Source organism: Passer domesticus, chromosome 26 (assembly GCF_036417665.1).
Source record: "Passer domesticus isolate bPasDom1 chromosome 26, bPasDom1.hap1, whole genome shotgun sequence".
Classification (NCBI taxonomy): Eukaryota; Metazoa; Chordata; class Aves; order Passeriformes; family Passeridae; genus Passer; species Passer domesticus.
Genome location: NC_087499.1, coordinates 5,166,226 through 5,190,738, shown reverse-complemented (window position 1 = coordinate 5,190,738; position 24,513 = coordinate 5,166,226). Strand labels below are relative to the sequence as shown.

At 51.4% G+C, this 24,513-nt stretch overlaps 2 protein-coding genes and 1 long non-coding RNA gene across 3 annotated transcripts; 2 read left to right on the top strand and 1 right to left on the bottom strand.

The window, feature by feature from the left end:
- Positions 1 to 1,504: 1,504 nt before the first annotated feature.
- Positions 1,505 to 4,601, top strand: LOC135286328 (uncharacterized). Its single transcript, XM_064399442.1, has 3 exons — positions 1,505 to 1,519; positions 1,887 to 2,897; positions 3,116 to 4,601. The coding sequence occupies exons 1-3, from the start codon at positions 1,505 to 1,507 to the stop codon at positions 4,055 to 4,057; spliced, it is 1,968 nt and encodes a 655-aa protein (XP_064255512.1). The 3' UTR covers positions 4,058 to 4,601.
- A 2,624-nt stretch (positions 4,602 to 7,225) lies between these two features.
- On the bottom strand, positions 7,226 to 11,944 carry LOC135286351 (uncharacterized). Its single transcript, XR_010350712.1, has 2 exons — positions 11,843 to 11,944; positions 7,226 to 7,654 (listed from the first exon to the last, which is right to left on the bottom strand). It is a non-coding gene; the product is annotated as an uncharacterized LOC135286351 (long non-coding RNA).
- Positions 11,945 to 11,968: 24 nt separating this feature from the next.
- On the top strand, positions 11,969 to 16,472 carry LOC135286350 (uncharacterized). Its single transcript, XM_064399479.1, has 3 exons — positions 11,969 to 12,095; positions 12,355 to 13,356; positions 15,059 to 16,472. Exons 1-3 carry the CDS (start codon positions 12,081 to 12,083, stop codon positions 15,902 to 15,904), a joined length of 1,863 nt encoding a protein of 620 aa, XP_064255549.1. The 5' UTR covers positions 11,969 to 12,080; the 3' UTR covers positions 15,905 to 16,472.
- Positions 16,473 to 24,513: the final 8,041 nt, after the last annotated feature.

Here is a 24,513-nt window from a genome sequence, read left to right as displayed (position 1 = left end):
AGGGTTTAAAAGGGTAGAGATAAGAGATACGGCGTACCATAACACACCTAAGTAAAATGCAGCATGCCCCCAGGCGAAATGTGCCAGCCTGGCCAGAACTGCAATGGGCCAACCAAGCACCTTAAACCTTCATGCAAATGAAGGATCCAAAAAGAAACAAATGCAAAGGGACAAAAAACAGGATAAAAAGGGGCTTCTGACCCAGGGAAGTTGTGCCACTCCATCTGGTACATCAGGGACATCGCTGCTGAAGTTGACCCAGTGCTGGCACTGCAGCATTCAGACAGGAAAGCTCCTGCTTGGCCCGCAGGCCCCCTTGCTTTAGGCCTTTCTTTTTCTTATGATAGATGCTGAAATCACTTTTAGTACTGGGAGCCTGCTCTCGTATTTAACAATTGGAAATTCAGGATGCCTGCGGCACATGAAAGTCAGGATTCCTGGAGCACACACACAGATGAATTCCTGGGGCTCACAAAGTTCAGGATTCCCAGAGCACACGAACAGATCAGTTCCTGGGGCACACGAAGTTCAGGATTCCTGGAGCATATGAAATTCAGGATTCTTGGGCCACACGGAATTCAGTATTCCTGGGGCACACAAGGTTCAGGATTCCCAGAGCACAGCAAGTTCAGGATTCCTGTGCACAGGGAATTCATGATTCCCTGGGCACACGAAGTTCAAGATTCCTGGGACACAGGAGGTTCAGGATTCCTGGGGCACACGAACAGACAGTGATCGGTCTGTCAGTGCTGAGCTCCAGCTGTGGCAGTGAATTCTCCTGGCAGTAAACGACATCCTGACTGAACTCCTCCGATGCCAAAGAGAGAGAGAGAGAGAGAGAGAGGCTGACCCCAACCCCTGACCCCCATTCAGTATCTCTGTCCCCCAGCCTGAGAGAAACTCCCAAAAATCAGAGGAGCTCCCCCTCCCCACCTTCTCAAGCACTCAGCCAGCAGTGCTTCTTAGCAACTCAATGGAAAAAAAATCCACAAGTAACAAGGAAAGAACAGGAAAAAACACTACTCCCAGCAAGGTGGTGCCAGCTGCGGTTTTTGGGGCTTCCAGCAACCCCCGGCACGGGGTCAGTGCTCAGCAGCGGGGGCCCTCACAAACCACATCCGGGTGTGAAAACCAAAGTTCACTCTTTGAAAATTGTAAAAGATTAATAAGGGATAGAAAAGGATTTTGGCAGACAGCCAAACAAGTTTCCTTACCTTAACCCGCTGTTCTCCAGATCCGCATGCACGGCAGGGCTACAAACACATTCCTGAGTTGAGACATTCTTCAGACATTTCCAGGAGGTTTGGATGTTGCAGGAACTCTTGTTTGGTTTTAACCTCCGACTTGTCTGCTGGACATTCTGTAGATTGGGTCAATATATTTGATCTCTTCTCCTGGTTCCTCCATCCGGCCACGCCACATTCCTGCTTGTCCCCAGCTGTGACCTGGGCGTGTTTGTCACCTGAAGTGTCCCCAGAGTGTCCCCGGAGGGTCCCCAGGGGCCATGGAGCGCCTCGAGGTGAGACAATTCCAGAGTGGTGGGGGGGAGGGGACAGAGGGGACACGGGGGTGACAGAGGGGACACGGGGGCTGGTGAAAGGGGCAGTGGGGTGACAGAGGGGACATGGGGGTGGCAGGAGGGGACAGGAGGTCTCAAAGGCGACAGGAGGGAATAGTAGGAAGGAAGAGGGTGACAGAGGAGTAGAGAGGGGGACAACAGGAGGTGGCAGTGGGTGGCAGAGGGGATGAGAGGGTAACAAAGGAAGAGAGGAAGCAGCAGAGCCCTCCAGGGAGGGGACAAAGGGGACTCCAGGAGGGCACAGGGGACTCCCCAGGAGGCCACAAGTGCCACCAGGTCCCTGACATCTCCCCTGTCCCCTCCCCAGCTGTCCCCAGCCCTGCTGCAGCCACAGGTCACTGTGGTGGCCGCCCTGGATGAGCTGCTAGCCACCGTGCCCAGGTGGGATGCGATGATGACGCTGCCCAAGTCTGCAGAGAGCCTGAACTGGGACCTGGAGGACTTCACCAGGGAGCTCCGGGCCACCATAAAGTGCATTGATGACACCTGGTGGCCCGACATTGTCACCTCCGATGGTGATGATCCTGTCACCCCCCTGAGCCAGGCCCTGGCTGCCCACAAGAGCACCCCATGGACCGCCTGGGACCATGTGAAAATGGAGGCCATCATGTGGCAGGGCTTGGTGGACGTGCTCATGGAGAGGTGGGTCAAGCTATCTGGGAAGGCCACCAAGCTCCGCAGCCTCTGGTGGGAGGTGGTCACTGAGGCGGCCAACATGGCGATCACCATCACCTACTTGGCAAGCTACCGGCAGGACAAGGCTGCCGGTGGTGGGACAGCTCAGGAAAACATGGTGGAGCTGGGTCAGGCCCTGGGCAGGGAGGAGGGGGCCGAGGGGGTGGCCGGGCACGAAGCCCGGGTGAGGAGAGAGGCCAGGGTGGCTGCCAGTGAGGCAATAAGGGCCACCATGGTGAGACAGTTAGCGGAGGTGGCCAAGGGGCCACTGGAGCGCTTGGTGGCCGCGTGTGACGAAGCCACCGCCCTCCCCCGGGAGCTGCAGTGGCGGCTCGAAGACGTCGAGGCCACCCTGAAGGGGACAAATGAGGCATCCCAAGATGTCCCCGAGGACTTGGTGGCCAAGGTGGCCGAGGCCAAGCGGCTGTGGGAAGCCAACGCCCGCCTGGCCAAGGATCACCTGCTGGGAGTAGTTGACGACATCGTCAAGATCTATTTCTATGGTGCTCCCGCCAGCCCCAGTGCCTGTGGGGTGGCTGAGCGGTGCCAAAGTGCCATCGAGGACATCCCAAGGCTCCTTCAACTCCCGGATCGTCCCCAGAGCATCCCCAAAGTGTCCCCAGTGAGCATGAAGCTGCAAGAGGTGCGACGGGGTGGGGGAGATGGGAAGAGAGGGGACACTGAGGGAGGAAGGGGCACGGGGGTGGGGACGGGGCAATGGGGTGTGGGGGGGACATGGGGGCAGGTGGGAGGGTGGTAGCAAGTACAAGAGGCTGACAAAGGGACGGAGGAACAAAGGGGACCCCTTGGGGGCACGGTGCCACTGTAGGAGGTCACAAGTGCCACCTGTCCCCTCCCCAGGTGTCCCCTCCACAGCTGCAGGCGCTGGTGGCTGTGGTGGCCACCCTGGGCAAGGTGGTGGCTGCTGTGACCGGGCCACACAGGGGCAAGTTCCTGCACGAGTCCCTAGACTCCCTGCATGAGGACCTGAAGAACTTCACCCAGAACCTCTGTAAGATCCTGGACCACGGCGATGTCACCTCCCTGGGCCACTGTGGTGTCACCTCCCTGGGCCACCATAGTGTCACCTCCCTGGGCCACCATAGTGTCCCCTGCCTGGGCCGGGCCCTGGCCACCCTCGGGGCCACCCCAGGGACAACTGGGGCCAGTGTGAGAGCCGTGGCCAGTGCCTGGCGGGAGTCAGTGGCCAAGCTCGTGGACAGCTATGACCAGCTGGCCAGGGAGGCCACCAAGCTCCGTGACGCCTGTGGGAAGGTGGTCATGGACCAACAGCGAATGGTGTCCTGGGACAAGGAGGAGGTGGCCCAGGAAATGGCCACACATGATGCCCAGGTGGTGGCAGCCACCAACGAGGCCATGGGAGAGGCTGTGGTGGCCACCAGGCAGGCAATGGCAGCCACCAAGAGGGGACATTGGGCAGTGGTGGCCCTGGGGCTGCTGCAGTGCTTGGTGGTTGCGTGTGACAAAGCCACCTTGTTCAACTGGAACATGGAGTGCCGGCTCAAGGACATCGAGGCCATCCTGAAGGGGACAAATGAGGTGTCTCCTGATGTCCTCCAGACCTTGGTGGCCAAGGTGGCCGAGTTTGAGTGGCTGTGGGTGGCCAGCGCCCGCCTGGCCAAGGATCACCTGCTGGGGACACTTGGGGTCATTGACAACATCCTCTTGAGTCCCTATGGTGACCATGGCGGCCCCGGTGGCCCCGGCAGCCGCACAGTGGACGAGCGGTGCCAAAAAGCCATCGAGGACATCCCGAGGCTGCTGTTGTGGTGGTGTTTGTAGGTCCCAGGATGAGAGAAGAGATGAGAATCTGACTCCATTTTTCAGGACGATTTATTGTTTTATGATATTATATTATATTAAATACGCTATACTAAAACTATACTAAAGAAATATAGAAAGGATACATCAGAAAGGTAGAAAAGAATGAACAATAAAAACCCATGACAGAGCAGAGAGCCCGACACAGATGGTTGTGATTGGCCATTAATTAAAAACAATTCACATGTTTGGATAAACAATTCTCCAAACCACATTCCAAAGCAGCACAACATGGAGAAGCTGAAGCTTCCCAGAAGAAAAAGTCCTGGCAAAGGGATTTTTCATAAAATATCACAGAGACATGCTGTGGGGACAGTGATGTCACTGGAGAGACTTGTGGACACTCAAGTGCCACTCGCTCCTCGTGTCGCCAAGAGCTCCTCAAGTGCCACCAGCTCCCCAAGTGCCACCAGTTCCTCAAGTGCCACCAGCTCCTCGTGTCACCAAGAGCCCCTCATGTGCCACCAGCTCCTCATGTCACCAAGACCCCCTTGAGTGTCACCAGCCTGGGACAGAAATGGTGCCACTGGGCGGGTGGTACTGCCACGTCCCTGGTGCCACCTATGTGCTGTCGCCACAGAAGGGACACAAGGGTGGCAGAGGGGACACAGTGGTGGCAGGAGGGGACAGGAAGTCGCAAAGAGACAGAGGGGACCCCGGGAGGTCACAAGTGCCTCCAGGTCCCTGAAACCTCCCCTGTCCTCTCCCCAGGGTTCCCCTCCACAGCTGGAGGTGATGATGGACATGGTGGCCATCGTGAGCGAGGTGGTGGCCACCGTGACCGGGCCATACAGGGGCAAGTGCCTGCGCAAGGCCCCAAACTCCCTGCATGAAGGTACCTGAGGAGATTCACCTGGAGGCTCCGTAGGACCCTGAACCACGGCAGTGTCACCTCCCTGGGCCAGCGTGGTGTCCCCTCCCTGGGCTGGGCCTTGGCCATCCTCGGGGCCACCCTGGGACCACCTGGGCTGATGTGAGAGCCGTGGCCAGCGCCTGGCAGGAGTCAGTGTCCAGGCTCATGGACAGATGGGCCCGGCTGGCCGGGTGGCCACTGAGCTCCGTGCCACCTGCAGGGAGGTGGCCACTGCTGAGGCCACTGCTGCAGCCACCGTCCAGGCCAGGAACTGGCAGGGCACAGCTGCCTGCTTGGGGACAGCTCAGGAAAACACGGTGGCCACGGAACAGGAGCTGCCACTGGCCCTTGACAGGGAGGAGGGGGCCTTGACAGTGGTTGCGCTCGAGGTCTGGGGGGTGGCGGCCACCAACGAGGTGCTGGCGGCCACCATGGCCATGGGAGAGGCCGTGGTGGCCAAGAGCCAGGCATTGATGGCCACCAGGAGGGGACAGGAGGTGAAGGTGGCCCTGGGGCTGCTGCAGTGCTTGGTGGCTGCGTGTGACAAAGCCACCGCCTTCCCCCAGGAGCTGCAGCGCCTGCTCAGGGACATCGTAGACACCACAGAGGGAACAGAGGAGGAGTCCCCCAATGTCCCCAAGGCCTTGCCAGCCAAGGTGGCCATGGCCGAGTGGCTGTGGGTGGCCAATGCCTGCTTGGCCAAGGATCACCTGCTGGGGACACAAGATGACATCAACCACATCTTCAGTTGTGATTCCAACAGCTCCAGTATCCGTGTGGAGACCAAGAAGTGCCAAAAAGCCATTGAGGACATCCTGAATCTGCTGCAGGGATGGTGATGTCATTGCCGTGACATCATGGGGGCAGTGACATCATCGGGGACATTGCTGGTGTCAACTGTCCCGTTCCCGTGCATTATTTGAGACAAATTTGGGGAATTTTTTTTGGAATTTTCATTGATAGTGTCCCAAATCATGATGGGAACTTCTGGGGTGACGTCACTGGGGACAGTCTAGGGACACTCAGGGACACTCAGGAACACTCAGGGACAGGAGTGACTGAGTCCCCTTGGCAGCTTCCTGCTTTCCACTGTGCCTGTAGCAGAGCCGGGACATAAACGACAATATAAAAATTGCCTTCTGCAGTTCTGCATTGGCTTTTGCACTTTTGTATTGCTTTTTGCAATTTTTTATTGACTTTTGCACTTTTGTGTTGCCTTTTGCACATTGTTATTATTCAACAGCAATTTGATGTGGTATTTGATACTGATATTGATTGTTGGTAATTACTTGTATCTGCTGGTTGGTGCAATGTAATCTATCAGTTCATGTGTGCACCTTACAGCCTATATGTAAATAATTAAATGAAATCATTTATTAATTAATATTCTCTATATAAATCAGAGCGGGCTGATCTGACCTCTGTGTCAGACACATTACTTGACCCCAGTGAGAGACGAGTGGTCAATAAAGCCATCCCAATGTTCCTTGAGGGGAGCACAGCCAGGGAGCTGCCTCAAGGCGCTGTCACTGAGATATTTCCCCTTGGAAACCCTGGGTGGGATGCAAATACACCCGAGCAGTTGGCAAAATTAAAATGATATCAAAGCCTCATGGTATGTGGATTAATACAGGGGTTCTCTAAAGCTGTAAATTGGTGAAAGCTTTACCAACTGAGGCCAAATTATGATGAATCTCCCACTGATTTTTTAAACAGGTGAAGAGAAACTGCCATCAAATATACTGATCTAGATCCTGAATCAGCTGATGGTAAAGCACACCTGGTTTTGTTCTGTGTGGGTCAGGCTTCAAATGGTACAAGAAGAAAAGACAAAGGGAGTTCAAGAGAGAGATAAACTCCTGGAGGTTGCCTGGAAGATGTTTTGAGACAGAGACCCAACTGAAAGAGTTAATCCCAACCTAGGAGGAAGGCAGCTCAGGAAAAGTCACCCAAGAAAGCTTTCCCTATGGAGAAGGACCAGAGTGCATCCTGTAAGAAATGGGGGCATTGGAAAAAGGACTGTCCAGTGATGAAAGAAAAATCATCAGTCGCTATTGTAGCAACAGTCCCCAGTGGGGAATAATGAGCATTGGCTCCATGATTGCAGCAGGCTGATCAATCGCTTTGTTATACCATACTTTATTACTAAGAAAAACCCATTGCGCTTGCCAGACAGTCACAACACACAGGGGGATCCAATTGGTCAATCAAGCCAAACAACCATTGCCAGTGGCCAATTGTTCTGGTTTGAAAGCAAACCCAGTGAGAAACTCACATTCAGAAATACATTTTATTAGGGAAAGAGAAACCCCCCCCTCAAAGATATATAATAGTACAAAATGAAACCACCGACAGTGTCAGAATCCAACCTGACACCCTGCTAGTTAGGCTGGTGGTAGCAGTCCAGATGAAATGGTCTTGCTGAAGTGGTGATCCCCTAGAAAAGATCTGGCAGCTCTTGTCCTCTGGAAACCCGTGGGTAAGGGCTGCCTGTTCTGTCCCAAAGCCCAGATTATATCCAGGTGGGGATGCTGAGCTCCTCCCCCTGGGCGGAGCCTCTCACAATGGGCTGATATCATTCTATGAGTCATGATTGGTCCTTGATTGCCCATCAGACAGAAATGGCTCCTGGAGGGAGTTATCTCTGAGTCAGATTTCAATTAATTAAGCCCCACGAAGATAGCGAGCTTCCTTTGCAACTGTCTCTGAAAAATTAGTGAGTAGAAGAGCTGGATGATTTTAGTTCTATTTTAGAAAATATCACCACTGGTTTGATAATTATTTTTTTCTTTTCTCCCTGCTTCACTTGCTCCCCTGCTATGATTTTCTGTGAAAAGCAATATTGTGTTTACCTGCTAACAGTGGAGGATGAGTTGCTCTCAGCTGTCAAACAGGAAACTACAATCTGTGTGTGACCTAGAAAGATTTAACAGTAATGTCTTTTTCGGTGTTGGATTGGAAGTTTGGGGAAGCTGGGAGCAATCAGTGAAATTTTAAACGGGAGCTGCTGCTCAGTGCATGGAATTGATGGGTTCAGGAACAGGAGATCAGGAACACAATTAAACAATGCCCCTCCTGGTGTGAACAGCTCTTGGGGATGGGGAGAGAATACATTTTATATTGGAACCTAGACAGGGCCATTAATTATTAATTATCTGCTGTTCATGGGGCATTATTATTATTAATTATTTGCTGTGCATGGGCATCACTGCATGGCTGATGAGATGATACCATCCCATTGGGAGATGCTCCGCCCAGGGGGAGGAGCCAAGCATTCCTACCTGGATGTAATCCGAGGTTTGGAACAGCACAGCAGCCTTTGCCCACTGCATTCCCAGAGGAGCAGCTTTCTTCTTATTCTGGCTTTTTACATTATTTTATTTTTATTTTTGACTTTATTTTTATTGTTATTTTATTTTTATTTTTACTTCATTTTTATTATTTGTATTCTTATCTTTATGTTACTTTTATTTTGTTTTTATATTGTTTTTATTTCCTTTTAATTTATATTATTTTTAAAAATTTTTATTCTTCTATCTTATTTATATTTTTATTTCTATCTTTAGATTATTTATTATTTTAATTTTTAAATTTAAATTTTATTTTATCTAGTTTTTATTTTTATTTTTCATTATTTATTACTTTGTTTTGCTTTTATTTTTTTATCTTGTTTTTATTTCTGATTTAATTTTTATTCTTATTGCTATTTTTATTCTTATTTTGATTTCTATATTTCTTTTAATTTTAATTATTTTATTTTATTTTAATTTTTATTGTCCTACCCAAATTAAGAACTGTTATTCCTGCTCCCACATCTTTGCCTGAGAGCCTTTTATTTTCAAATTTATAACAATTCAGAGGGAGAGGGTTCACATTTTCCATTTCAGGGGGCCTACTGCCTTCCTCAGCACACACCTGTCTGTTCAAACCAAGATATACCAAAATACCCCAAAATTACATCCAATTACCATAACACACCCTGAAATTACCCAAAATCACCCCCAAAATTGCACCAAAATACCCCAAAATCCCATCAGGGACCCCCAAAATCCAGTCAGGGACCCAAAAATTACTCAAAATACACAAAAGTACCCCAAAATACCACCAGGGACCCTTAAATTGAACCAAAATACCCCAAAATTACATGAAAACATCTCAAAATCTCATCAGGAATACCAAAATTACATTGAAATACCCCATAATCCTGTCAGGAAACCCAAAAATGCCCCAAATGCTCCCAAATCCATTCATGCACCCCAAAATGACCCCAAATTCCCCCAAAATTGCCCCAAATCCAGTCAGGGACCCACAAAATCCACTCAGGGACCCCGAAAATTCCCTCAGGATGCCCCAATCCAGTCGGGCACCGTCAAAATCCTCCTGAATCCCCTCAGGACTCCCAAAACCCCTCAGGACCCCCTAAAATCCCCTCCAAAAACTCCCTCAGAACACCCCCAAATCCCCTCACGACCCTCCAAACCCCCTCAGGACCCCCAGGTCTCCCTCAGGGCCTCCCAGTCCCCCTCAAAAATCTCCTCAGAATCCCCCCAGATTTCCTCCTGACACCCCCAAATCCACTCAGGACCCCTCAACAGTCTCACAACCCCCCAAAATCCCCCCAAACTGCCTTAAGACCCCCCCAGATTCCCTCAAGACCCCTCCAGAACCCCTCAGGACCACCCCCAAACGCCCTCAGGATCCTCAATTCTCCCTCAGAACCCCCCAAAATCCACTCTAAGTCCGTTCACGATCCCCCAGCTCACCCTCAGGATCCCCCAAGGCCCCTCAGGACCCTCCACACCCTCTCAGGATCCCCCAAACCCCTTCATATCCCCTCATAACCCTCCCAAACCCCCTCAGCACGCCCAGTTCTCCCTCAGGAGTCCCCAAACTCCCTCACGACCCCTCATATTCCCTCAGGACCAGTCAACCCCCCCCCAGTTCCCTCTCAGGCCACTCCAAGCCCCCTCAGGACCCCCAGTTCTCCCTTAGATCACCCTAAACCCCCTCACATCCCCTCAGCGGCCCTAAACACCCTCACAATTCCCCCAGATACCCTCAGGACCCCCAGTTCTCCCTCACATCCCCCTAAACCCCCTCACATCCCCTCGGCGGCCCTAAACACCCTCACAATTCCCCCAAATCCCCTCAGGACCCCCAGTTCTCCCTCACATCCCCCTAAATCCCCTCACATCCCCTCGGCGGCCCTGAACACCCTCACAATTCCCCCAAATCCCCTCAGGACCCCCAGTTCTCCCTCACATCCCCCTAAACCCCCTCACATCCCCTCGGCGGCCCTAAACACCCTCACAATTCCCCCAAATCCCCTCAGGACCCCCAGTTCTCCCTCACATCCCCCTAAACTCCCTCACATCCCCTCGGCGGCCCTAAACACCCTCACAATTCCCCCAAATCCCCTCAGGACCCCCAGTTCTCCCTCACATCCCCCTAAACTCCCTCACATCCCCTCGGCGGCCCTAAACACCCTCACAATTCCCCCAAATCCCCTCAGGACCCCCAGTTCTCCCTCACATCCCCCTAAACCCCCTCACATCCCCTCGGCGGCCCTAAACACCCTCACAATCCCCCCAGATACCCTCAGGACCCCCAGTTCTCCCTCACATCCCCCTAAATCCCCTCACAACCCCTCAGCGGCCCTAAACACCCTCACAATTCCCCCAAATCCCCTCAGGACCCCCAGTTCTCCCTCACATCCCCCTAAACCCCCTCACATCCCCTCAGCGGCCCTAAACACCCTCACAATTCCCCCAAATCCCCTCAGGACCCCCAGTTCTCCCTCACATCCCCCTAAACCCCCTCACATCCCCTCGGCGGCCCTAAACACCCTCACAATTCCCCCAAATCCCCTCAGGACCCCCAGTTCTCCCTCACATCCCCCTAAACTCCCTCACATCCCCTCGGCGGCCCTAAACACCCTCACAATTCCCCCAAATCCCCTCAGGACCCCCAGTTCTCCCTCACATCCCCCTAAATCCCCTCACATCCCCTCGGCGGCCCTAAACACCCTCACAATTCCCCCAAATCCCCTCAGGACCCCCAGTTCTCCCTCACATCCCCCTAAACCCCCTCACAACCCCTCAGCGGCCCTAAACACCCTCACAATTCCCCCAAATCCCCTCAGGACCCCCAGTTCTCCCTCACATCCCCCTAAACCCCCTCACATCCCCTCGGCGGCCCTAAACACCCTCACAATTCCCCCAAATCCCCTCAGGACCCCCAGTTCTCCCTCACATCCCCCTAAACTCCCTCACATCCCCTCGGCGGCCCTAAACACCCTCACAATTCCCCCAAATCCCCTCAGGACCCCCAGTTCTCCCTCACATCCCCCTAAATCCCCTCACATCCCCTCGGCGGCCCTAAACACCCTCACAATTCCCCCAAATCCCCTCAGGACCCCCAGTTCTCCCTCACATCCCCCTAAACCCCCTCACATCCCCTCGGCGGCCCTAAACACCCTCACAATCCCCCCAGATACCCTCAGGACCCCCAGTTCTCCCTCACATCCCCCTAAATCCCCTCACAACCCCTCAGCGGCCCTAAACACCCTCACAATTCCCCCAAATCCCCTCAGGACCCCCAGTTCTCCCTCACATCCCCCTAAACCCCCTCACATCCCCTCAGCGGCCCTAAACACCCTCACAATTCCCCCAAATCCCCTCAGGACTCCCCAGTTCTCCCTCAGGACCCTCCCAAAGCCCCTCCTCACCGCTCCCCGCTCCCGGTGCTGGCCGCGGTCGCTGCCGCCCATCCCGCGCTGCCGGGGGGGTCCCGGGGCTCCCTCGGCGCCCCCGAATTCCCGCCCCGCTCCCCCCGGCCCCGGCGGGATAGAACCTAAATCCACTAGGACTGAGCCTAAATCCCCAGGGACTGACCCTAAATCCCCAGGTATTCAGCCTAAAAAGCACCGAAATCCAGCCGGGTGTTTCCCATGGATGGGGGCGGTACCGGTGAGGGGCGGGGCCAGGAGGGGTGACGTCACCGCCCCGCCCGCCCTGAGGCGGCGCTGCCATTTCCGCGCGCGCCGCCGGTCGGGCCGGTTCTGGGCCGGGACCGGCGCTTGGCCCGGGGATCCTTCGCCAGCGGAGCGTCCCCAAGGTGCCCAGAGTGAACATGGAGCTCGAAGAGGTGCGACCGGACGGGAGGGGACACGGGGGCTGGCGGGGGGTGGCAGAGGGGACTGCAGTGGGAGAGGGGGGTGGCAGAGGGGACAGCAGAGGGGCAGGGAGCGTGAGGGGCGATGAGGGGAGGGGCAGGGGGTGGCAGAGGGGACAAGGGGCTGACAAAGGGACGGAGGGGACAAAGGGGACCCCTCGGGGGCAGGGGGCCACCGCAGGAGACCACAAGTGCCACCAGGTCCCTGACACCTCCCCTGTCCCCTCCCCAGCTGTCCCCGGCCCTGCTGCAGCCACAGGTCACCGTGGTGGCCACCCTGGGCGAGCTGCTGGCCACCGTGCCCAGGCGGAACGAGGAGACGCTGCTCAAGTCTCTAAGGTGCCTGTACTGGGATCTGGAGGACTTCACCACGAAGCTCCGGGCCACCGTGAAGTGCATGGATGACACCTGGTGGCGCCGCAATGTCACCTCCGATAGCAAAGTCCCTTCCGCCTCCCTGAGCCAGGCCCTGGCCGCCTACAGGAGCACCCCATGGACCCCCTGGTTCCATGTGACAATGGAGGCCTGGCACTGGCAGGGGACAGTGGATAAGCGAGTGGACAGCTGGGCCCAGCTGGCCAGGGCAGCCACCAAGCTCTGCAGCGTCTGCAGGGAGGTGGCCACTGAGGCGGCCGACAGGGCGGCCGCCGCCACTGCCCGGGCCAGGGAGCTGCAGGACGAGGCTGCCCGTGATGGGACAGCTCAGGAAAACATGTTGGAGCTGGTTCAGTCCCTGGGCAGGCAGGAGGGGGCCGAGGTGGGAGGCGAACATGAAGCCCAGGTGAGGATAGATGCCATGGTGGCTGCCAGCCGGGCAACAAGGGCCACCATGGTGAGACAGCGGGCGGAGGCGGCCCTGGGGCTGCTGGAGCGCTTGGTGGCCGCGTGTGACAAAACCACTGCGTTTCTCCAGGAGCTGCAGCGCAGGGTTGGGGACATCAAAGCCGCCCTGGAGGGGATAGATGACGCGTCTCCCAATGTCCCCGAGGACTTGGTGGCCAAGGTGGCCGTGGCCGAGCGGCTGTGGGAGGCAAACGCCTGCCTGGCCAAGGATCACCTGCTGGGGACACTTCAAGACATCATCAACTTCTTGTTCAACGGTGGTCCTGCCAGCCCCTGTGGGGTGGCCGAGCGGTGCCAAAGAGCCATCGAGGACATCCCAAGGCTCCTTCGACCCCCAGACCGTCCCCAAGGTGTCTCCAAGGTGTCCCCAGTGAGCATGGAGCTCCAAGAGGTGCGATGGGTGGAGGGCGGGGGGGGTGTGGAGAGGGAGACAGAGAGGACACTGGTGGGGGATGGGGGTGGTGGGAGGGAACGGGGGGTTGCAAAGGGTATTGGAATTTACCAGTATTACTGAACGGGACTGCCTTGGTCTGTGTGGCCTCAGCTGCTGAGCCGATCGCGGCACCTGTGGTGTTTTCTCCCCAGAGATGCTCTGGCTAGCTGTGAGCACGTGGGGATAAGTCCAGGCACGTCCCGAGCTCCAGTGCTTACAGCTGGAACTTGCTGTTGAAGGGGAGTCACTCCTCAGGCCTCCCTGAGCTGCAGAAACCTTTAAGGCAAGGTGAAGGAAGGAGTGGGTCCTGATGGAGAGTTTTTAATCCAGAGTATTTATTCTGGTACGCATGGCCTCTGAATCCTGCAACAGCTCCAACAGAACTCCCGACCGCGTGGTGTGCTTGCCCTTTTACCTGGGGATAGGGCGAGGGGAGGGAACACAGGGACCACCAGCCAGGTATGAGGGGAGGGGGTTTCAGGTGAGAGGGACACCTGGATGGGCCAATGGCCCCCCAGGGGTGGGGAGCATCCTTTGAGCCTGCCAATCACTCGACGCTTCCCTTGGAATTTCTGGGTTGATAGGCAGTGCCCAGCAGGGGTCAAGGGTGGGGGAAAGAGGGGTGATTGACACCCCACCTGGGGAAGGAAACTTCAGGGGAAGGACTGGGGAAACTGAGGCACACCATGACAACACACCGCAACAAAAGGGGACAGGAGAGAGTGGCAGGAAGGGGGGAGGGGAAACGGGGGGAGGGGTCAGTGGGGGATAGAGGGGGACACAGGGAGTGGCAGAGGACACAGCGGGGGGTGGCAGGGGCTACAGGTGTGGTGGTAGGGTGTTGGAACCCAGGACATCTCTCTGGATGCCTTGGATGGCTCAAAGCCCTGGCAGGGGCTCAGAGACGCTGTCCGGAAGCCAAAGACACCTGGAAATTCAATCTCAACCCATGGAGCAAATTACCAACTTTATATGAAGAATTACAGTCACAAAAGTTTAAGTAGCATAGTAGTAGCAATCAGAAAGTGAAGAGAAGAATTTTGGAGCACTGTACAGGGGGGTTTTGAACCTTGTACAGGGGGGTTTGGGATTCTCTACTTGGGGGTCAGGGGTTCCAAGATGGAGGGATTTGGGCGTGCCCTGTCCTTTCTTTCTTCTCCCTGGCATCCATGTTCAGGGTGATGTTGGCATTCACAGATTGGTTTAGAGTAGAAAGTCACTGTCTAACATAGGTGATAGGTATTGGAACATAATTGTAAACATAGTATATGTAGTTTTTAGTATAAAAGATAGCACCAGCCCGAGAGGCGGGGAGTGTGCCTCGGACAGACCTGCAGAACAGACCTTGGCAGGCCAGACAGAAAATGTTTGAGATAAAGAAATAATAAACAACCTTGACAACGACAGCCGAAGACTTCTCGACTCCTTCTTTGGCTGCTGGGTTGAGGAAAAGAGACTTTTAACAGAGACACACCTCAGGATCTTCCCAATCACATCGACCAGACCAGAGGAGATCCTGAGAGTAGGGGGTGGCAGAGAGGACAGCAGTGGGGGCAGGGGGTGGCAGAGGGAACAAGAGGGATGGAGGGGATACAGGGGGCCCCTCGGGGGCAGGGCCCCCCCCACGAGGTCCCTGACACCTCCCCTGTCACCTCTGCAGATGTCCCCAGCCCTGCTGCAGCCACAGGCCACCATGGTGGCCACCCTGGACAAGCTGGTGGCCATCACAGCCAGGATGGATGGGGATGTGCTGCTGCCCATGTGCCAACCATCCCTGCACGAGGCCCTGAGGAAGTTCACCAATAACCTCAGTGTCACCGTGCACGACGCTGGTAACATCTTCTGGCACCGTGGTGTCCCCTCTGGGTGCGATAGCACTGTCCCCTCCCTGAGCCAGGCCCTGGCAGCCTACGCGAGCACCTCATGGACCACCTGGGAGCACGTGAGAAGCGTGGCCGGCAAGTGGCTGGAGTCAGCGGCCACGCTCGACAGCAGCTGGGCCCAGCTGACCAGGGAGGTCACCAAGCTCCGGGACGCCTGCAGGCACGTGGACCTCAATGTTGTGGCCATGGAAGAAGTCTTGAGAAAGGCCATAAAAGAGGCCATGGTGGGGGCCATAAGAGAGGCCTTAGAAGGTGTCATAGACTATGACGTAGGAGAGGGTGTGGGAGGAACCGTGGTGGCCGAACACCAGGTGAGGGGGGTCACCACGGGAAGGCAGCAGGCGAAGGTGGCCCTGGGGCTGCTGACGCACCTGGTGACCGCGTGCAGGAAAGTCACCGCGTTCTATCGGGAGCTGCGGCGCAGGGTTGGGGAGATCGTAGGCACCATGAAGGGGGCAGAGGAGCCGTCCCATGATTTCCACGCTGCCTTGGCAGCCAAGGTGGCTGTGGCCGAGCTGCTGTGGGTGGCCAGCAGCCAAGTGGCCAGGGATTACCTGGTGGGGGCGCTTGAGAAGATCTGCACCAGCTTCAGGTGTGGTGATCCCAATGGCTCCATTGCCTGAGTGGTGGCCAAGCGATGCCGAAGAGCCGCCAAGGACATCCCAAATCTGCTGCAGGGATGGCGATGTCACCAATGTGATGATGTCATCAGGGCAGTGATGTCATCGGGGACATGGCTGTCGTCACTTGTCCTTTCCCCCCTCCCCTTGTGGGATTTGAGACAAATTTGGGGAATTTTCTGGGAATTTTCATTGAAATTGGGAATTTTTGGGGTAATGTCACTGGGGACACTCAGGGGCAGACAGGGACATTCTGGGGACACACAGGGACAGGGGACAGGGCTGAATGAGTCCCCTCAAGAGCTTCCAGCTTTCCACTCTGTCTGCAGCAGAGATGGGTTATAAATGACAAGTTAATAACTGGCTTTTGCACTTTTGTATTGCCTTTTGCACTTTTGTATTTCTTTTGCACTTTGTTACTAATCACCAGCAATTTGATATGGTATTTGATACTGATATTGATTATCGATGATTCCGTGTAGCTGCTCGTTGATGCAATATAATCTATCAGTTCATGTGTGCACCATACAGCCTATAAATAAATAAATAAATACCCTCTATGTAAATCAGAGCGGGCTGATCTGAACTCTGTGTCAGACACATTACCTGACCCCATTTAGAGACGAGTGGTCAATAAAGCCATCCCAACGTTCCTTGAGGGGAGCACAGCCAGGGAGCTGCTTCAAGGTGCTGTCACTGAGATATTTTCCCTTGGAAACCCTGGGTGGGATGGAGACACTGGGGACACAGGGCTGGTGACACTGGGATGGAACTGGGGACATTGGAACACAACTGGGAACACGGGGCAGGCAAACTGGGACTGTAAGAGATGGTCTGAAGTTTTCTTCATTTGCCTCACGATTGTCGCAAGGGCCCTGAAGACCCCTGACAGGAGCTCTGGCCTGGCTGAGGTGGATGTTTTGTCAAGTGATTGTTTGCAGATGTGCTTGCTGTGCTTTCACAGAACACTGCTTCGAACAGGTTCTGACGAGTGGTGGCTTGTCGTTGCACACTCATACCTGCCTCACAGACCAAGAAGTCTCAACACAATGCCCCATGAATCTTTCCCACCTTTTGGCCAGATGCCACTTGCTTTGGTTTGAGACTATATAAACTAACTTTTGAGACAACTTCCATGATCCCCCATGGACAACGCAAACCTATGTGGCTGCACCGTGAGGATTCCATCTCATTGGTAGCTATATTCCCCTATTCCCCTTCCCCCCTTTTTCCTTCTATCCTTTATTTCCTTTTCTGATCCCTCTAATGCATTTGCTGTTGGCCCTCAATAAAGGTGCATTTGCTGTGATTAAACTGACAGTCCCCTGCTGTTTGTCTCTTGCACTTCAGGGATCTGGAAATGAACCATCATGACTCCCTTGCCCTAGCGGATCGTGACATAAATTGGCATCACAGACAGGATTTCTGTCTAGACAGAAATGGTGCAGGTTCTGTGTAGTCTGTAAGAGGGGAAGGACGCTTCTCTTCAGCTGCACCTAGCCTGCCAGTTTAAAAGACTGAGCATGGTCTAGATAGCAAGGGGGGAGATTCAAATTTCCTGCAGACTGCACATTGCCTACTTGAAAAAGCGCCCGCACTGTCTTCAGAAATTCAAAAGGATCTCTTAGTGAAAAAGGCAGAACACTCTGTTGTTTTGTTTTTGTTGTGTGTGTCAATTTTAACTGCTTGGTGTAGCAAAGGGACAACCAGATTTTTTGTACTAAAGGAGCGCCTCCTGAGCAGCTTAGGTTCCTTCACCCATTCAGGGAAACACAGCGAAGGCTGTGTGGTTGTGTAATTTAACTCTGTACCTCCCTGTTGTGGTTTTGGTCCCTTCACAAAATGACTGAAGACCTTAGCGCAAAAGTTAAAGATTAATTTTATGGTCTGCTCGCTAAATATGATACTAAACCTTCTGGGGGGGGGGGAAGTTTGGGAAGAGAACAACTGGCTTAATTTCGAAAATGTTATTGATAGAATACGTTCTTTACAACATGAAACAAAATTTAAACTGGGCAAAACCAAAACCATTCTCTGCTCAGTTTTGGGAGCTTGTCTCACAGCAGCCATAGAAACTCGCTTGAAGTGAAGAAGTGAGGAAAAAACACAATAATAGACTCCCTTCAAAACCTAGTGGAAATTTTGCAAAAACAATTAGATGAAGAAAGAAATGAAAATAATTTATTACGGGCTGCCTTGAGAGGGGAACATGTTAAAAATTCACATAATGCTGACTCCTGTATGGAGACAGAGGAGAAGGAAACTCCTCTCATTAATCAAAATTACCCTCAAACAGAATTTTGATGAAAAATTGTGATGAAAAATTGTGGGGAACACTGTTGTTACAGTAGCATAATACCTCTAATTAAAACAGAATGTAACTATATCAGTGATGAGGATCTTGACCCGCACATAACCACCAAAGAAATCCCGTACACTGCTACTGAACTAACAAAACTTGCAAAGCAGTGCGGGCTTCTCCCTCTCAAATCTGAGACAGAATACGTGTTTTGAGTGTCTCTCACCAGGGGAGATAAAATTATTTTGTCAGAACAAGAAGCTGGTGGGTGCTGGGGACACGGGGTGTTCTTAACAACGGGAGACAAACGTATCCCATGGTCCCTAATTCTGTGCACATCTCATTGGGCAGGGGGGCTTAACCCTTTGGAAAAGGAGACCTTTTAACCATAGCTGGTACCCCCAACCGACTCCTGGAAAACATTCACAAAGCTGCTTGCTTGCAAATGACACATGAAAAGAAAATAATTCCTGGTTTTGAGTCACCAATGCAATCACCTGTAAGGCCTGAAATGATGACCCCTTTAATTCAACGGCTTCCAGGACCACTTAAACCTACAAGAATTCTCCTTCAAAAAGCCATGGTAGCTGTATCTCCTGTAGAAACACCAGACAGATTTCTTAGTAACCAGAATGACCCATTTGTTCCTCTTTGTGATTTGCTCAGGAAAGGGGTGAGATGGGATTGGACTCCTTCTCAGGAAGGAGCATTGCAGTTGCTGATTTTTGAAGCAACAGCTCATCAAGCACTGGACCCTGTCCATCCTACAGATCCTTTCCAGGTGGAATGGGGATTTGGCTCCTTAGGGCTGTCAGTACACATTGGGCAGTGGGGTCCTGAGGGTCTGACAAGGCCTGTTGGTTTTCATTCCCATGGTTTCAAAGATGCTGAGAGAAGACACTCTACCTGGGAAAGAGGTTTGTCTGTGGTTGGCTTAACTCTCACAGGAGTAGATAAAAACTTAGCAATACAAGAAACTGAGAGCTTGGGTAGCAGCCAAAACAAACTTGCCTCTGTGATTAAAACAACCCCTCCTTTCTTCCCTGCTTCTACTAACTGGGAGGGAGAAGTTCCTCAGATTGAGGAACTGTTAACCACTTGTAGTATTTTCCTGTGTGAGGGACAGAATTATTTTCTTGCTGGTATTAACATCAAGTTTTATGCTGTATTTGTATTTGTGTTGTTTCAGGCCGATGCTTTTAAAAGAGCTACAGGAAATAATACTGTTAAAGCAATACAGGGATGGTTTGGAATTTTCCTAAAACCACAGGAATTTCAATCTGATTATGTTTCTCACTTTACTGTCAAAGGTGTGCAGGGTTGGGCAAAAGGTGAAGGGATTAAATGGACTTCTCACACCCCTTACTATAGATGGGGGGTAAATGGGTGTCCTAAAATCACTGCTTTTTGCCCGACAGGTCCAAGCATAATTCCTTCATTACAGGAACCAGATGATTTCAAGAATCCAGCACATTACCCTGGATGACCTGTTTTTGGTGGACCACCCCCTATTGTAGGGGAAGTACCACTGGTGGTAAAACCTCTCTGACAGTTCCATCGTTCTAACTTTTTCTGCTTCTTTGTGGCAGATTCTGTTGTGTTTACTTTTACAGAATAACTCTGAGGGACATGAAGACCTGATAAACCATGATAACACTCACGTTGGGCAAGAAAAATAATGCTCTTCCTTCCCTTTATAGTAACGAGGTGATGATGTTACAATAACATGTAAATTAATTGGACTTGAATAAACTGACTACCGCAACTAAAGACTTGACCAAATTACAACCACCACTGCAATCATCCTTATTAGTTTTGGGAACGCATCCGTGTCTGCTGTCAAACATACTACCAAATTGGGAAAAGGTAAATGTAAATGACCACACTCGATGTTACACAAAACAACATTTCTTTGGCTCTCAGCTGTATCCAGGCACAATTGTGGTTGCAGTCAGTTGCTGCCTCAATTATCAGAGAAGGTGAAGAAGGCACTTTTCCCACAGAAATTCAGAAAATAATTTGGGACAGTGCCACTGATTTTGAAGGAGAATTCCAATCCTGATGGAACTTGGTGAATTTTACTTATCACCCCATTTCAAACACAGCCACAGCTTTTGTGTTAACCACACATAATGACTCAGTGCATTTGGTATTTCCTATTGTTGCATAAGGGCTGAAGCACGGCAGAGCTGTTCTCTGTCCTTCCAAGCATAGGAAATGGGCCCGTCAAATTAGTGAGAAAAGGCAAACTGTTAATTTGGAATCTTGTATTGTCCAAGAACAACAAGGGTTCATCTATGAAAGTGATGTAATTATAGCTCAGGACACAGAGCAAAATATCTGTCATTTTTAAATTCATCCTAACGAGACTTCTGAAACAGTACTTGTATATATAGGCAAAGGGTGTGCTTGTTTTAGAACTCTTTGTGATATTGTATTTGTGGAAATTGTAGTAGTGGATACTAATCATTCAAATTTTTGTGTTTGTAACTTTACCAAAATTACAGGACGTGATTTTTCTTATAAAGCCCCAGTTATCTCTCATTACCTTTTAGAATCCAATTACACACTGACTCACAAACTATTGCCTACCCCCACTGGGACGAACATTACTTCGGTAAAGCAATTGTTGCTTCATCAGGACTTAATCAAAATGTTGGAGAAGATCAAGAAGAATGGACAGAAAACCCTGGTAACTGTTCATCACAATGTGAAAGAAATACACCATGTCATAGAGAAAGTAAGAAAAGATGTTGAATTAATGCACACAACTTGGCTGATGTCCTCTTCACTGTGGACATCCCCAAGACTGTTGACACAAGGGGATTATAAATTACAGTATGAGTTTTGAAATAATCTTCAATATTCCTTTGTGATTTTTTGAAAATTACTTTTGATTTTTGGTGAATTGTTTTGAAAAAATAGTTTAAAATTAATACTTCCAGTATTTTTTATTGCTTTATTACCTTTATTTGTGACTTGTTTTGATAATTTAAAAAATTGTTTTAAAATAATATTGTTTTAATTAATATTAATTATATTTGCTTATTGTTTCCTTTCTCCCCTCCTTCTTCCATCTTTTCTTTGCCTTCCCTTCTCTTCTCTCTGTCTCTGTCTCTCTGTCTCTGTCTCTCTCTCTCTCTCTGATGTACTGTCTCTGTTTTCTGGGATATGCTATCAACGTACCATGAGTCCTGAAGACTTTGCAACGACCCTATGGAACCCTGCTGATGAAGACCCTTTGAAGACTGTCGTGAGTCACCCAAGTAATTTTTTTCTCCAGTCCTGCGACTGAAGAAGTCGAGATTCGTCGGTTCTGCTTTTCAAGGTTGTTTCTTTTTTCTTATCTATTACATTCTTTCTCTGACCTGCTGAGATCTGTCTGGCAGGTCGGGTTGTGGCACAGCATCTGCCCTTGGGGTGGTGTTAATTTTTTATACTATGAACTACATGTACTTTATTTACAATAATTTTCCAATCACCTATGTTAGACAGTCTGTCTCTACTCTAAACCAATCAAAAAGTGCCACCACCACAGCAGAATATGGAGGACAAGAAGAAGGAGAAGAAGGACAGGACACGCCCAGATTCCTCCATCTTGCCTCTTGAACCTGCATTCTAAAACCCCAAAATTCTACTTTTTCACCCTGTGACAAATTAACTATCATTCTACTTAAACTCTTGTGGCTTGTAAATCTTCACACAAAGTTGGTAATTTTTTCCATGGACTAAAATCAAAGGCACAGGTGTCTTTGATTCCGTGCCAAGGTCTCTGAGCCCCTTGCCAGGGTCTCAAATCCTACAGGGCAGCCAGAGGAACGTCCTAGGTCCCAACAATAACCATCCCAAGGACAGACATTGGGACCTTGAGCACCCTGATCGGAATTCTGGCCTGCCGGTGGTGGATGCACCCCAAGATCCTGAGGCCCCTAAGCAGAGTTCTGGCCTGCCAAGTGATTGTTGGCAGCTGTGTCTACAGTGACTGCTTCTAGCAGGGCCTGCCAAGGGGGCAACATGCCCTATATGCTGGCACCTGATTCGCGACAATAGCTTGAGAATTTCCTCACCTCTTAGCCTGGTTGGACTTTTCTGGGGTAACCTTTCATGGTCCCTCCCTACAGAAGAGCCATTGTTAAAAATTCGAACGAGACCAGATTCCACAACAGAGGTTGAAACAGGCCTCGTTTATTAAAAATAAGCCAGGGAGAACTGAAGACCCAGGATAAGCCCAGGTCTTCTACAACAGCTCAAAAGTTCAGAAGCAGCGTGCTCCTCACACGCTGGGTTCTTTCAAAAAAAAGCAACTGACACTAACACGAACAAACCCGAAAGAACCCTAAATAACTGAAAACCCCCTTTTTATTACTACCCCTGGTCCAGGATTGGTGGGTTTTGGATCCGCGCACCGATTGGTGGAATTCGGGCGCTTTGATTGGTCTTTACTGGTGTTCATTCTGGACCAATCATTTCCTCAGGGCGTCGAGTGATTGGTCAGTGCCCTGGTCCAATCACCATCCACTTCCAGCCCCCACCAAGTCCTGGACACTTCCTTTCCCCCACAACAAGCAAACCCCAACTTTATTAAAAACCAAACTTATAACCCCATCATCTGCTTTTCAACCACCATGATGGACGGACTTAGATGGGAGAAGCCTCTCCCTTTCTCAAGGACTAAGACATGAGACCCCTATATGGAAAAGCTCCCCCTCCTCCCAAGGACTGAGATTGAAACCCCTAACCCAGGGGAGGTGGGGGGGGAGGCGAGCTGACCAAAGCAAGATGTTTATCTGCAGGTTTGGCCATTGGACCAAGAAGACAACGGTTCTTGCCTGCTGCTGAGAATATCAACTGCCTGTATCTGTCTTCAATATTTTAATAGGCTTGTTCTTTATTGTATCTGTTCCCCCTCAGCGATTTCAAGATCTGTTCCCCCCTCAGCAATGGATTATAATAGAACCTTGAGTTGCCAGGACTTTGAGATCTCCCTGACGTGACTAGGCAAACTCCATCAGCTGGACCATGAGCACTTCGTCTCTCTACGTTTGGTAGCTATATTTCTCTCCCTCTTTGGGTAGCTATATTTCTCTCCCCTTTTTTCTATTACTTTCTTTTCTTTTCCCTAATTCCTTTAACACATTTGCTGTGGTCATTTCAATAAAGGTGCATTTGTTTAATTGATACTGCAATCCCCTTTCCGTGTTGTGTTTTTGCACTCTGAGATCAGTAAAATGAACCATCATGACTCCCCACTCGTAGAGCGGATCATGACACCATCCCTTGTTTAATTTCTGTGAAGTCTAGTTCTGGTTTATTCCCATCAGGCACCTGGAACAAGGCAGTCTTTGCTGCTTCCTTAACATCCTGAAGGATTTGTCTGTTGAGTGTTCTGGCCTGTCCCTGTGGGTCTGAGTGGGCTCCTTCCCCCTGAGCTGATCTAAAGTTATATTTTCAGTGGCTGGAGTTCCTGCATAGCTCTTAAAAGGTCATTTAATAAACGTTTCCACACCAGTTCCCACAGAGAATACTCTGTTGGAGACAGCAAAGATGTAAATGGCTGTTTTAAATCATGAGGGGCGAATACATTTGCTGCAAAGGTGGCTTGTAACAGACCTCTGAAACATGCTGATTCTCTCCCATACAAATGAGAGGCTTTGTATATCTCTTTTATTTCTGCAAAGTTTATGTGTTCCCACTGAGGGCCTGCCCCTCCCTCGGTGACATTATATCGAACTGGAAAGACTTTTAACTTCTATGTGATTTCCCACTCTCCTTCCTGGACTGCATCCTTTCTTATCCTCTGCCAGGTATCTGTGTCCTCCTGGTGTACAAACTCTTCCTCAGATTTTGGGGGGCTACCCTGTGGGTGTATGGGAATATTTCCTGTTTTGGATCAGCTTTTCTCCCGCTGACGTTTTGGGTGGGGTCACTTCCTGGATGTCACATCCAGCTCCCATGTTCGGCAGGGTGTGGGCATGCCATCCCGGGGAGTGGGCAGGGATTATGGGCCGGGAGACTGACCGGGCTCGGCCTGCAAAAGGGGGTGTCTCACGTCTGATGGGCAGGAGCCGATTGATGAATCACAGGGGGAATCCTATGAGCCCAGGGATGGAACACGCCCATGGAAGAGAGAGCTTTCCATCTCTGAAACGTGGCGTCAGCCACCTGTGCTTTTGTCCTCACAGACCATAGCTTTGGCTTGGCTTTTTTCGATTGTACTGCCAAAATTCACTGATTTTGTGCATCGGAGGCTACTTTTGAGAGGAAACCTAGGAGAATTCTTTGGGGTAGGTGGTTTATGAGAGGTGGTTTGGAG

What these genes read in the sequence shown, in the direction of transcription:
- LOC135286328 (XM_064399442.1), top strand. An exon ending in TGAGCATGAAGCTGCAAGAG is followed by an intron (nt 2,898 to 3,115) that starts GTGCGACGGGGT and finishes TCCCCTCCCCAG; the next exon opens with GTGTCCCCTCCACAGCTGCA.
- LOC135286350 (XM_064399479.1), top strand. An exon ending in TGAGCATGGAGCTCCAAGAG is followed by an intron (nt 13,357 to 15,058) that starts GTGCGATGGGTG and finishes TCACCTCTGCAG; the next exon opens with ATGTCCCCAGCCCTGCTGCA.